The 13,025-nt window shown below is 45.1% G+C and overlaps 1 protein-coding gene and 2 long non-coding RNA genes across 5 annotated transcripts; all 3 read left to right on the top strand.

Moving 5' to 3' along the window:
• Nucleotides 1-3,678: 3,678 nt before the first annotated feature.
• On the top strand, nt 3,679-4,813 carry LOC119274791. The gene is made up of 3 exons (XM_037555518.1): nt 3,679-3,962; nt 4,257-4,400; nt 4,476-4,813. Exons 1-3 carry the CDS (start codon nt 3,928-3,930, stop codon nt 4,606-4,608), a joined length of 312 nt encoding a protein of 103 aa, XP_037411415.1. The 5' UTR covers nt 3,679-3,927; the 3' UTR covers nt 4,609-4,813.
• Nucleotides 4,814-5,070: 257 nt separating this feature from the next.
• Nucleotides 5,071-6,721, top strand: LOC119274793. The gene is made up of 3 exons (XR_005135335.1): nt 5,071-5,133; nt 5,234-5,288; nt 5,608-6,721. It is a non-coding gene; the product is annotated as an uncharacterized LOC119274793 (long non-coding RNA).
• Nucleotides 6,722-6,739: 18 nt separating this feature from the next.
• LOC119274792 lies at nt 6,740-10,126 on the top strand. Of its 3 annotated transcripts, XR_005135334.1 has the most exons (7): nt 6,740-6,867; nt 7,633-7,726; nt 7,954-8,013; nt 8,131-8,220; nt 8,304-8,535; nt 9,464-9,646; nt 9,785-10,126. It is a non-coding gene; the product is annotated as an uncharacterized LOC119274792 (long non-coding RNA). The 3 variants fall into 3 exon arrangements; XR_005135332.1 differs by having other exon boundaries at nt 8,131-8,535; XR_005135333.1 differs by lacking the exon at nt 9,785-10,126 and having other exon boundaries at nt 8,131-8,535; nt 9,464-9,763.
• The last annotated feature ends 2,899 nt before the right edge of the window (nt 10,127-13,025 follow it).

Here is a 13,025-nt window from a genome sequence, read left to right as displayed (position 1 = left end):
AAATCACTTGCGCAGTTTCTCTTTGCATCGGCAATGGCCCGACCTAGATCATCAGCGGGCTCATCTGATGCCTCTTCTTCAGCTTCTTCCCGCATTGCCGGCTCAGCTTCTTCCCCCGTTGTTGTATCATCGTATTCAGGGAACCCATGGCCAGGATAGCCGTCGTCGTCCTCTTCTTCTTCATTGTCTTCCATCATAACCCCTATTTCTCCGTGCTTGGTCCAAACATTATAGTGGGGCATGAAACCGGACTCAAATAGGTGGACGTGAATGGTTCTTGACGTAGAGTAATCGTGACCATTCTTACAGCCAGCACATGGACAAGGCATAAAACCATCCGCCTGCTTGTTTGCCTCAGCGGCAAGCAGAAAAGTATGCACGCCATTAATGAACTCGGGAGAGCATCGGTCATCATACATCCATTGTCGGTTCATCTTCATTACACAACACCGAATAGACCAAATTAATACAAGTTCATACATAAAGTTCATATACAACACTTAATTAAATGCAACATACAAATAACTCTCTAGCTAAGGAATTTAAATGCAACAACAAATGCGATCAAGATCTCAACTAAGGTAACAATTGATCCAACAGCATAATGATACCAAGCCACACTATCAATGGCATATTTTCTAATATTTCTAATCTTCAACCTCATTTTCTCCATCTTGATCTTGTGATCATCGACGACATCGGCAACATGCAACTCCAATTCCATCTTCTCCCCCTCAATTCTTTTCAATTTTTCTTTCAAATACTCGTTTTCTCTTTCAACTAAATTTAACCTCTCGACAATAGGGTCGGTGGGAATTTCTGGTTCACATACCTCCTAGATAAAAATATCTATGTCAACTTGATGGGCATAATTTGTCATAAACACGAAATGCAACAACTAGTTTTAAAAGAGAATATACCACATCCGAATCATAACAAGGACGAGGGCCGATGGGGACGGATATCGAAACCATGGCACTATGTATAACAAACAACGTACGGGTAAGATAATTATACGAGTAACTATATGTCCAAATCACACAAACATCAATTTGGTAATGTAAAACATTGATGAACAAGAGCCTCACCACAAGGTGGTGCCGGCGACGGGACGGTGCGGGCGATCGACGGTGGTTACGACGGAGATTTAGAAGGCACTAAGTAAACCACACCTACATATGCAAACTAAGTGTTATTTTTGACCTCAGATTGCATATAAATCAAATATTAGCACATATAATTCCTCCCAAATTAATCACTATACAAAGCATTGCAAGAGCTAATCTAGCAATGAGAGTTGAAAGGACAAAGTTGTTAACCTTTGTGATCATTTGAATGGATGGGGGCCTTCAAATCTTGACAAATTTTGGGCAAAATTTGTGAGGAGCTCGAGGAAAAGAGGGGAAGAACAGAGGAACTGAGGGGAAAGGGGAAGAACAGAGCGAGCTCGGATGGACGAAGGGTTTATGTACGTCGACCTTTAGTACTGGTCCGTGCCACGAACCGGTACTAAAGGTGCTGGAGGGGCCCCAGACTGACAACATCCTGCCACACTCTCTTTAGTACCGGTTCATGGCACGATCCGGTGCTAAAGGTTCGCCACGAACCGGTACTAATGTGAGCGGCCGGCTAGCCGTTGGACCGGCATTAATGGACACATTAGTGCCGGCTCAAAATCAAACCGGCACTAATGTGTCTCAGATTTGCCCCTTTTTCTACTAGTGTGATGATCGTTTTTTTAATATTGTATAACCTTTTTCAGTATCGTATAACATTTAATAACAAAATTTTAATATACACATCTTTTTAATATACGGTGACCTTTTTGTAAATAGGGAAACACAAACAAACATATATGTTCACACAGATAACATATACTCCGTATGTTTTTATACACTTTAGACATGTCTTAGCCTTTTGGACTCTTCCATTTTTTTGGTGTGTTTTTTTATTCGGATTTCTTTTATAATTTTTAGTCTTGGGTATTCTTTGGCCGTATGTTGTGTGTGTATCGTATATTGAAAAATGTTGACAATATACATATTGTATGTTATTTTTATAAATACACATCATATATTGTACACTAGATCATTATACAATATATACGCGGTGACTATAATTTTTGAATAGTATGCAGTGACCATAATTTTAGTACGTGGTATATTATATAATTATGGTCACTGTACATAATGTGTATAATTTTTCAATATACGATATGCACTGCATACGGCCCGAAAAATACCTAAATCTGAGAATAGATAAAAGAAATCAAAAAAAGACAAATAAAAAAGAAGGAACAGTTAAAATGGCTAGTACATGTCAATAGTAATAGCATAAAAAGGTATGTGCCTGCTACGTTAACGAGTCCGTGTATAATTTTTCCGTACTATAAAAATGTTCATCGCACACATACATTCTTTATTACACAATGTATATATATGTGTGTAAATTTTTTTATATATATGATATGCACACTGCGTACGGCCCAAAGAATACCCAAAATCTATGAAAAGATAAAAGAGACACGCAGAAAAAAAACGGAAAATAAACAAGTACTCAATCTATACGTGAAGAATCTAGATGATAGTATTAATGATCTAAATCTTCGAGGGTTATTTGAATTTTTTGGTGAGATAGGATCATGCAAGGTACTTCTCTCTTTATTTACTAGCTAATTCTGTTTCTTAGTATCATGGCTCACCTTCTTAACATTTTTTTAGGTTATGGCTGATTCACAAGGACGGAGCAAGGGTTATGGCTTTGTGCCATTTACAACTATTGAAGCTGTCCACAAGGCTGTAAGTAACATTGTTTAGTTGTATGCAAACGTGCCCAATGCATCCAGTTGACTAGTTTAGATTATTAAATCATCTTTAATCAATGTGGTAGATTGACGGGATGAACAGGAAGATAGTTGGCAAAAAGCCATTGTATGTTGGTGTAGCTCAAGGCAAAGAGGAAAGACGAGCGATGCTAGTGGTAAGTCTTTCCCAAGTGATCATTTTGTACATTAGGTGCCTTCTGCTGATAAGTGATAAGTAGTGACTTCTTTTAATTAATCTTATATGCTGATAAGTGTTGTTTGAGTTCTAATATTGCTATGTGTCCATGTCTATTACATGTCCAATTATTTACGTATTATTTGTTTCATTTCTACACATAGCTGATGAACTAAAAGAAAATCCGTTCAGTTATAAATAAGTTGTATATTGTCCCATCCTAAGAATAACATAGACTGAGAATCAATGTGGACGAGTGTTAACAAAATGGTTATTTTTTTACCGTCCAAATAAATAAAGTTAAGTAAAACAAGTTCTCTCTTGTCACCTGTGTGTTACTGAATATTTGAACATTAGATCTGCAACTATTTCAAGAATATATACATGGGACACAGCACAAGGTTAATGCTACTGACATTGTTTCTAGGCACACTTTGCTCGTATTCAGAAGGCAGGAGTTCTAGCACCCGCAGTACCACAAATTTTGCTCCCTGACAGTTCTACGTCGGCCCAGGAGTGCCTGGCATGTTCCCACCACAGGTTCCTGCAGGCTTCGGATATCAGCAATTAAAACCATTCAGGTGCGCATCAAGGTCGAGTAACCGCGCTAGCCACGTCTCCTTTTACTGTACCGCACCTCCCCTGTAAAAAGTAGCGATGGCATCGGCGAAAACGCATCCTCTTTTCCTCACAGCCCGCTCTCCACCGTGACGCTAGGGTTCCTAGCCGCCGCCGCGCGCACAGCCGGCCAGAGCCACCTCCACTCCGGCGCCCATCGATAGTCCTCTTCGCCGTCGCCCGGAGCTGCTCCGCCCATCTCTGTCCGTTCCCGAGTGGACTCGGCCCGCCCAGCAGCCCCTCCACGCCGGCCGGCCGGAGCTGCGCCGCCCACCACAGCAAAGGGGTGGGGGTAGGGGGGGCGTAGAGGATGGGGGCAGTAACGTCACACGGTGGAGGTCACTGGTACGTCGTACTCTGTGTGCACCTCCATGGGATCCCCACGACACACGGCTCTGCCATGAGGTTGTGGTAGAGTTGGCCTTCTTCCCCGCTGGCCAGAAGATGCAAGTGTCTACCCACTTCTTTTCCTTTCTCTCTATAGATAGAAATTGTGCTCTCTCTGAGAATTATTTTTACTTTTTAATGTGTTATTACTTTTGTTCGTGCTGATGCCTTAGGCCGATGTGCTGCTTTGATTCAGTTTTCTCTTCTATGAGGCATGGTAGTACAAAACGTTGAACTTGACAACTGTTGCAGGTCACCACCTGTGGCAAAGATTTGCAGGGAGTGCAAGGTTGTTGTCGGATGCTCAGGAATGCAGCGGGAGTTCGCCTGTTCTCGGCTTCCTGTTCGGAGTTGTATAGTGCCACCCCTGTCGACTCCACCGGCAGCGGGATCCAGGTCCCCCCTGACCTCTTCCTTTGTCCTTGGTTGATAAAAACACTAAGCAATCCTCACATTTCGAAAGTGCTTCAGGTCCAACTCCAGGATATTTGATTCAGTAATCAGCTTCAGTTCCAAGTTTCAGTGCTTCAGAAATATTGGTTTTGGTAATCAGCTTGCCGAGATGGTACCTGGACATAATTTACTTGCGTGCTATAGCGTGTAGAAAATTGTCTAGTTAAATTGATCAGTGTACAATCTCTCGCTAATAGCATATTTTCAGAGGCCACGCTATTTTGTATAGCACGCTATTCATTAGATCTGTCTACTCCTGTATTTTCAGTTACCTGTGTGACTGAAAAAATACACTATATGTCACTATGATATATTTCTTAAGTTATGTATAGAACCTCTGCCTATATACTTGGATCATCGGATTGTTATGCATCAAAACTACATAATTACTACTTACCATTGTAGTGTCGTGTTCTGTGTATACCAATATCTCTACCACTATAATACACCATTCTTGAATTTGGATTCACCACCTACTTGCTTTTTAGTCTGCTCGAGGTCGGCCATGATGGTCCGGCCCGACCAATGGATGGATGGGGATGAAACCCTAGCCCAACACCCACACATGGATGGATGGGATGGGGCGACGACGACGGCGGCAGCGGCCTTTTCTCGGTGCTTGCTGATGTGGTGGCCATCGACACCGGCAACGAGTTGCAGCACGTAGACATCAAAGGTACTGAGGCCCTCCATCCTCCTCCCCTCCCCTCCCCTCCCCTCACCTCATCTTCTTCTTCTGGATTTTTTGATTTGATCCGTGCGGTTGCTTTCTGCAGGCTGCGGGTGTGACGGAGGAGCACCATGGCGGGCGTGCAGGCCATGGCTCTCTATGTAAGGCCCTTCCCTTCCCTCTCTCTGTTCGGGCCATGCTCAGGCAGTCTTTCTCTTCTCTTCCGCAAAAAAAGTCTTTTCTCTTCATGATCTGAACATGTTGGAGGCCATTATTTCTCCTCTGCCATAGTTTGCTGCTGCCATGTTAACTGAGTGTTGGTAGCCAATATCAAGTGATTTGGAATTTGTTGATCTGAACCGTAAATGTGATGATTTATCACAATTGTCATATGATCGCAATTTTGTTGATCACATTACATCTATGCTCTGTTTGTTTGTTTGCTTAAATCTGTGCTTCCACTTTGAGGTTGAACAACAGGTTAAGGGAGCATTCCTCAATTTTTTGGGGGTTCAACGGAACAGCAGGAGTGTGGAGAATTAAGGCACTCGAGGACTCTGGAATATGGATGGAGAGAACAACAGTTGAAGACATGGATATTGCTGTCCGAGCACATATAAAGGGATGGAAGTTTCTGTTATGGTTGATGACTTTTCTGTATGGCATTCATACCTTTACTGATCATTCAAACTGTGCTACACGAATTTCCATTCAGTGTTAGTGTGAATTGCTGGAGTCATACGAAGTTTACAGAAAACAGCAAAATAGATGGTATTCTGGTCCAGTGCAGTTGTTTAGACTCTGCTTTCTGGACATCATCAAATCAAAGGTATTAATGTAGGCATATTTTGAAAGGTGAATTTTATTTTCCAGGGAAAAAATCGGACGCCTTCCTTGACGCTCTCCTTGAGCTTGTACTCCTCCTTGAGGAGCTCGACCAGCTTGGGCAGCAGGGAGCCCATGGCGCCGGTTGCCATACTCATGGCCATGGCTTGTTGATTAGTGCAGTAGCTTTGTTGTTTGCTTGAGGAGTGTATAGCAATTGTTGTACGTTTAGGTGCTACAACGCTGTTCTTTATAGGAGCCGAGCAAGTTCACATCAACACATTAAGGTTATGGAGTAGACAAGGATAATTAAGTATAGTTTGATTAGTATGACAAGTCATGTCAGCAGGATGAATATTTACAAGATTGATTATCTCCCAGGAAGACAAATAGGAAGTATGTTTGCAAGTTTTCATCACTAAATTATACAATTATATAAATTGTGTTCTACTTGAAGTTTGGTCAGTTAAAATCATGTTGACTCGCCTACTGTTTAATGGTTCTATTTTGATCATATAATTAGGTTTACATCTTGACTCGCTTGATTTGATAAATTCCATTCTTACCAAGGGTCGTCATTTGTGTATTTCCTCTTCGGAGGGTGATCTCGTCGCCCACGGATAAGCAATCCAAGGAGAAGAGAGTAGGGTCTGCGCCCAACTTGACTCCCTATAAAAGGAGGGGAGGTGGCTGCGAGCATGCCATCAGCGTTGGGTCGATGGTGTTGTGCCTCGGCAGCCGGGATCATGCAATGCAGATGGGAAGCAGCAGTGCCGCCTCTCCCCCGAGCTCCAGATACATGATAGCAGCATCGAGGTGAGCAGTGGCAAAGGTTCCCACCTGAACATATCGAGCTGTGACACCAGTACGGCCACAATCTCCAATACTACTATGACTGATGGCTGTCCTCCACCCGTGAGTGTTATGCAGATTTGCGTAATTTAACTCCAGTGACGTGGATTTCATTGTGGTAATTTTGTTTATGTAGAAATTGATGCGCTGGAATTAGTAAAGCTGTTATCTTGTTTACAAGTGGTGATGCCGATTGTAGAATTGGGAAATCTTGGATCTCCTATCCTTGTGCTGGTTTCATTTCGTTTTGTTCATTTGACTCAGGAATCATGAGGCTATTCATGTCCAACTGAACACAAGCCTTTTTTAATATTTTTTAATATATGCTACTTATGCTTATCTATGCTGAAACTGCATCTGCAAGGCACTGTTTGTCCTGCGTTCCAGATCGATGCCGCTTTGTTCATGGGTTGGGTTACCAGTTTCAAGCCACTTAATTTTCGGGTTACGATTGTTGTCAGTGTGGTTGAATAGTACAAATCAATGATCATGTGTCTGTAGGTTCTGACCTGGTAGTATCATGTATGTACTCAACAAAACATGAACTATGATTCCTGGCTACCATGGTAGTATTATCTGTAGTGTTGGATTTGTGATGTCTGTAGCGATCTGAATCTGGGCACCTGCGTTTTGTAATAGCCCTGACTTTTTTTTGTTAACTACGACAATTTTTATAGCTCTGTTTTTATTTGATAGAAACCTTGGCCAGCATGTTTATTTGACAATTTTACAAATATATCTTTTCTTCGTTTTGTGTTGGAAAGTTAAGTGTGAACCATTTAGAGAATTCAACAATATGACTCATGCTCATATCCATGTCAATGCTAGGAGGAGAAAAACTACATTCAGAGGTTACAGAATGGGAATGGGTGGCATGGTTAGTGATCACTAGGCCATGAATCTCATGGATCCCATGATACAGGTACATCAAGGAAATTTTAATAAGTTCATGGCACACCATATAATTCAATGTTAGCTTTCTACATTAAATATCAGGAAAAAATTCTTGCAATTCATTTAAATGATGGTTGGGAAATTCCTGTTAAATGAATCTTAACAATAAGGATACACTCGTCTACATTTAGTTTGCTTTTCTATTGCTAGGTAATCTTCTTATGCCATCATTTTCTGAGTATTTTTATGGTGCAGGTATCTGGTCCAGATCCGACGGAGCCAAGCAAAATCATGCTGCTGCTTCTTCTTTCGATTGTAAGTGAATCCTTTGATGACAGTGCTATTTTTTATTGTATTAATACTGCATCTGATTCACATACTTCATCTAACCTTGTTTGAGAAATTGTGCATGTTTTTGCTTCATTGGTCCAGGAAAATCCAGGTGAAACCTTTCAAGAACTCACGACGACACGCAATGATTATATTTCATTGTGATGGCCGCTGCCGACACAGCTACTATGGGTACACGCAACTTCTATTTCGCTCGTCACCGGAAACCACCGCCCAGATCCATCTCTTCTCAACCATGCCGACGTGGTGGTCAGGGGCGCTTACAACTTGTGAGGACCTGCGTTCTCGCTGTTGATCCGTGATGGCATGGCCTCCCCGCGCCCTAGCCGTGTTCTAGCTGATGGTTTGGGTCTGCCAACAGAGGGAGAGGGGGACGACCTCTGTCGCTCCTTCTTTCTAGCCTCTTCATCTTGATGAAGCCGTAGGAGTAGAGGGGCACACGCCTGATGGATCTGCTCCAAGCACCTCAAGCCACGCATCTTCAAGGTGATCACTTCATCCACATTCAATGTCAATTCCCGCGTTTACTCCTTTTTTGGGGTGGATGGATGCGTGATACTCTGATAGTAGCAGGCAGCTGTAGTACATACTGCAAATTGGCACGCTGAAACTAGCCTGCAATTTTCTCAGAAATTTTTATGTCACATGCCAGTGGAGTGGATTATAACATTTCAGTGGAACAAATTGTAGGTATTTCTTGTTTGCTTCTCAAAGAAAAGGATGTTATATTAACTTGATGTTGCTGTTCTTGGTAGGATGAACAAATAGCACCTTGCAGGCTCTTGATTTTTTCTGCGATTCCCTTTGAAAGGATATAAGTTTGCAGTTTTTTTGTCAGTTCTTCTGAAGCAAACAATATGTGATGGATAGCTACAATTATAGCTTCTTTTTATATTATTGTCCTGATCGAGGTTCTTGTAAGGTTAGATATGCCTTGCTTTATATAACGTTGGCTTTATCGCATTGTTAGACATTTGAAAACGTAAGGCTAACAACCGTTAGTTCAATGTTACTAGAGAAATGTGTGTGTGTGTGTGTGTGTGTGAAAATGGCTGTATGGGGTACAATGAGGTGCTTCAACAAGGCAAGTGCGCCACAAGAACGCTCTCAGGAGGCCCGCCATTGGCGGGCCCCAGCCCCTAGTTCCCACAACAGCATTTCACTCCTTGGGTTTCCTAGCGGCATGACGCCATATACGTATAACATGCCGAGTCCACTGCACCATGCTTGGCGTGGTATGCATCAAGAAATCAATCTACACCAACAGGTATTATGGGATGAGAGATGACCATTTTTTTACTTTTTTTAATCCTTAATGCATCAGCTGATATTGCAAAGTGCATCCATCCATGCCCATGTTCAAATTATGTCACAAGTAGTCAATTCACCTGACTTTCGTGCTTTTACTATGCAGATGGTGTACCCAAATGCCAACCAAGCCTCACATACTTGCCGAATGGTATGAATGTAAATGCACTTTGTGATGGTTCCACCGGGCTTCGCACAAACTGATGATACTTTCTGTGCTACGTCTATTCCAAGCAAGAACACCACTACCACTGCTGTAAATTCTTCTGACCCGGAGCAACGACATCTCGTAAGGAGAATCGAATTATATTAGGACGTGCTAATTTCACAGTTACAAGTTTTACTTGCCATGCATGTGTGTAAATTGGCCATTTATGTCAATGTAGGGTGATTTTCTGTTTGGTTGTATATTTTGTTTACGTTGCAGATTCAAGGCGAGAAATTGTACCCGCTGGCTGAACAGCTTGAGTCATTATCAGGTGGGAAGGTGACAGGGATGCTGGGTGAAGCAATGGAAGCTCCGCAGAGAAGCAAAGTTGAAGAGGCCAGCGATACTGTTGACATTGCATCCGTATCATCATCCTTGACCTTGAGTGCACCCCACTTCGGCACCATCGTGCTCGAGTGCTCCCGGCGACGCTGCTAACCATGCTTCCGCATCGTTTTCCTCAAGTGCTTGAACGCTGATTCCTAACATCTCTATCAACCTGGAATTTAGATGGCTGGACAATGTTTAAGAAGATTCCTGATTTGATAATACTTCATGATATTTTCGGTCAAGAGTTTTATTCTTCTTTGTTTGTTCTTAGGTTAAAGTGCAACTGCATTTCCACCAATATTCAGGATAACTTTAGATGGTGTCCTCTCCCTTACGGCAAGGTAAGGTTTAATGGTATCAGTTTACTAATCGGGACGACAACAACCAAAAGTGCACAATAGGGTGCTATGGTAAATAGCTGCAGCCTCTAAATCAGCTAGATTATTGGCACTAAACAGGAGCTAAATGGCGCTAAACATACTTCCTAATAATCATATACTCGAACCCAACCGAGGCCTTGCCCCGCCGCTCCTGGGCTAGGGTTCCTCCCCGCCCTCCCCCCGCCGCCGTCGACCGCCCTTTCCTCCCGTCGCCGCCGACCGCCGGTCGCCCGTGCCCCCATCCCGGCTCCCTCCCCTCTCTCGACCCGCCACCTCCCCCGCGTCGCCTCCTCGAGCGAGGCGACCGGGGACTTCTCCCCGTTCCTCGTGCAGCGCTCCCGTCGCCCCTCCCTCCTCCCGCCGGCGGGCGTCGTTGGGCGTGGCCTGAGTGGTGCTGCTGGCGTCGACGGGCCTGTCCTTCCCCGCGTGCGGACCCCCCTGCTCGGCCGACTGCGGTGCCCTTCGGCCGGCGGTGGTGTGGCAAGGCGGCGGCGACGCCGCGTGCCATGGTGGCCCTCGACGCGGCGGCGTGGCCGTTGGTCATGGGGCGGCGCGGTGGTGTTGTTGGCTGGCGGCACCCGCCAAGCCCAGATCTAGGCCTGTTTGGGCCCCATCTGGGTCGGGTCGGGTCGGCGGCACGGCGCTCGGCGGCGTCGCTTCCTGGTGGCAGTGACGAGGCGGCGGCGATATACGGGCAGCGAGAACTTTGTTGGTCGGCGTGCTGCAGCGCGGTGACAGGGACTGCCGGGCCCACGCGGGCCCAGCCGGGCCGTAGGGCCTGACAAGTCCTTGTCTCCGCGTCTGGTCAGCTTTGCTCTTCCGATGGAGGCTGTTCCCTCCCACCGGTCGAGTAGTGGTCACTCTCGTGGCCATTGTCTTCTTTCCCTCTCCAGGCCTCGTGTTGGCAGCTCCAGAGAGACGGCGAGGGTGGTCCGGTAACCGTGGTGGCACATGCTGGTGGGCGGCTGCGTGGGTGGTGCACTACGAAATGTCTGGGGTGGTGGTGGTGGTTGTGGATCGGGAGAAATCCCGGTCAGCCTGTCCGGCACCGATGCGATGATGCCTACGGGCGCCGTCGGACCTTCCTGATGGGCATCGGGTATATCCCATCCCCACTATCCCTCACATACCGGGGGAAACCCTAGAACTTGTTCGGGCAACATCGGCGACATCGTCGCATTCCTTCTTCAAGGTGTTGCTTGGTGTGCGGCGCTTCAGGATGCTGGGAGCGTGGTGGTATTTCTTCGGAGGGTGCAGTGGTTGCCGGTCTTCCTTTCTTCGTTGATCTGCCGGCGTCAGCATTTATTTCTCTTTTCTTCTTCTTGTTTTTCTTTTGGGCTTTTCTGTGCTGCGGCCCTGGCAAGCTGGATATATCGGGTGTTTGCTTTATAATATAAACGGGGAAACCCTTTATCATAAATGGTGCTAAACTATGGATGTCGTTTACCTGAACCTGCTTTTCAACAAAGAGTGGATTTTATTAGCTCAAAATGGAGCATCAAGAAGATACAGAATACAATGAGCATCCATGCGGCCTCTGCATAACTAAGATGCACACATCCAACACCAGCTCACACACACACAAGAAAACACGTCGACAAATAGCAAAGTCATAAAAGACCAGAGCTACGCGCAGGCGTGAAAAAAATGTCCAAGGCGATCAGGTCTGCGATCGGCAAACTACAACAAACTACCATATCCGCACCAACCATTTCATGACGCCACATGGACGACGAGCTTCTTCAACAGCAACGCCTTAAGGAAGGGAGCGACACTCAAACGTCGCCGTCATCGGATCCAACCGAAGGCCAGAATCTAGATTTTCACCCTGAAGATTAGTCCGAGCATATCCGAGCAATGCCTTCAACAAGGTAACAATGTAAAAAACATCGTCAATGGCATGTATAGCCACTTGGGTATGACCTAGGCTTTCGCCCCGAAGCTCGAGACCGGGTGCTCGCAGCACCACCATCGAAGTCACGCATGCGTTGTCGCCATCGCTTTTCCACGATCCCAGCAGTTGCAATGCAACCACCGCCACTGCACCACCATCCCTTTGCGTCAAGAAGCCGTCCATAATTTGTATCTCACAACTGAAGTCATCCACCGGATGAGGAGAGACGAACCCTCGTGAAGTCCTTTCGATGACTACGCCATTGTGGAGCCGTAAGAAGTCGCTGCAGTATATGCAGTCATCATCATCTGGCCAATCAGATCTCAATCACCACCACCAAGCCGTGGACCGTAGGTCCGCCAGCCGGCCACCACACGCGGGGAATCATGGGAGGCCTCGTGCCAGATCCGCCAGAACTGATCTGCAGCGCCGCCGCAACAACACCCATGCTTATTGGCTAGCCGGCTAAAATCGATATATATAGCTCCACTATAGCTACATATTGCCAACTGTTTTAGAGAAACTTATATAAATTGGGACAAGTAGCATTTGCTTTTCTCTTCTACTCCCTCCGTCCCATAATATAAGAACATTTTTGACACTACACTAGTGTCAAAAACGTTCTTATATCATGGGACGGAGGGAGTACAACTTACCTCCTAATATTACATAGGCCAAGCTCCACATAGAAGGTAGCGGAGAGCTCGGTCTATGAAAGAACTTTGCATATTTTGTAACACAACTAGCAAACATGCCTGTGCGTTGTAACGGGAGAAAAAAATTACATGCCCATACCTTATGTGCAAATTGGTCCATGCCCCTTACTCGCAACCATATATGGTCGTGAATCTTTAAA

The sequence above is a fragment of the Triticum dicoccoides genome, chromosome 3B, assembly GCF_002162155.2.
Source record: "Triticum dicoccoides isolate Atlit2015 ecotype Zavitan chromosome 3B, WEW_v2.0, whole genome shotgun sequence".
In the NCBI taxonomy this organism is placed as follows: domain Eukaryota; kingdom Viridiplantae; phylum Streptophyta; class Magnoliopsida; order Poales; family Poaceae; genus Triticum; species Triticum dicoccoides.
This window is presented reverse-complemented; position numbering and strand designations above follow the sequence as displayed.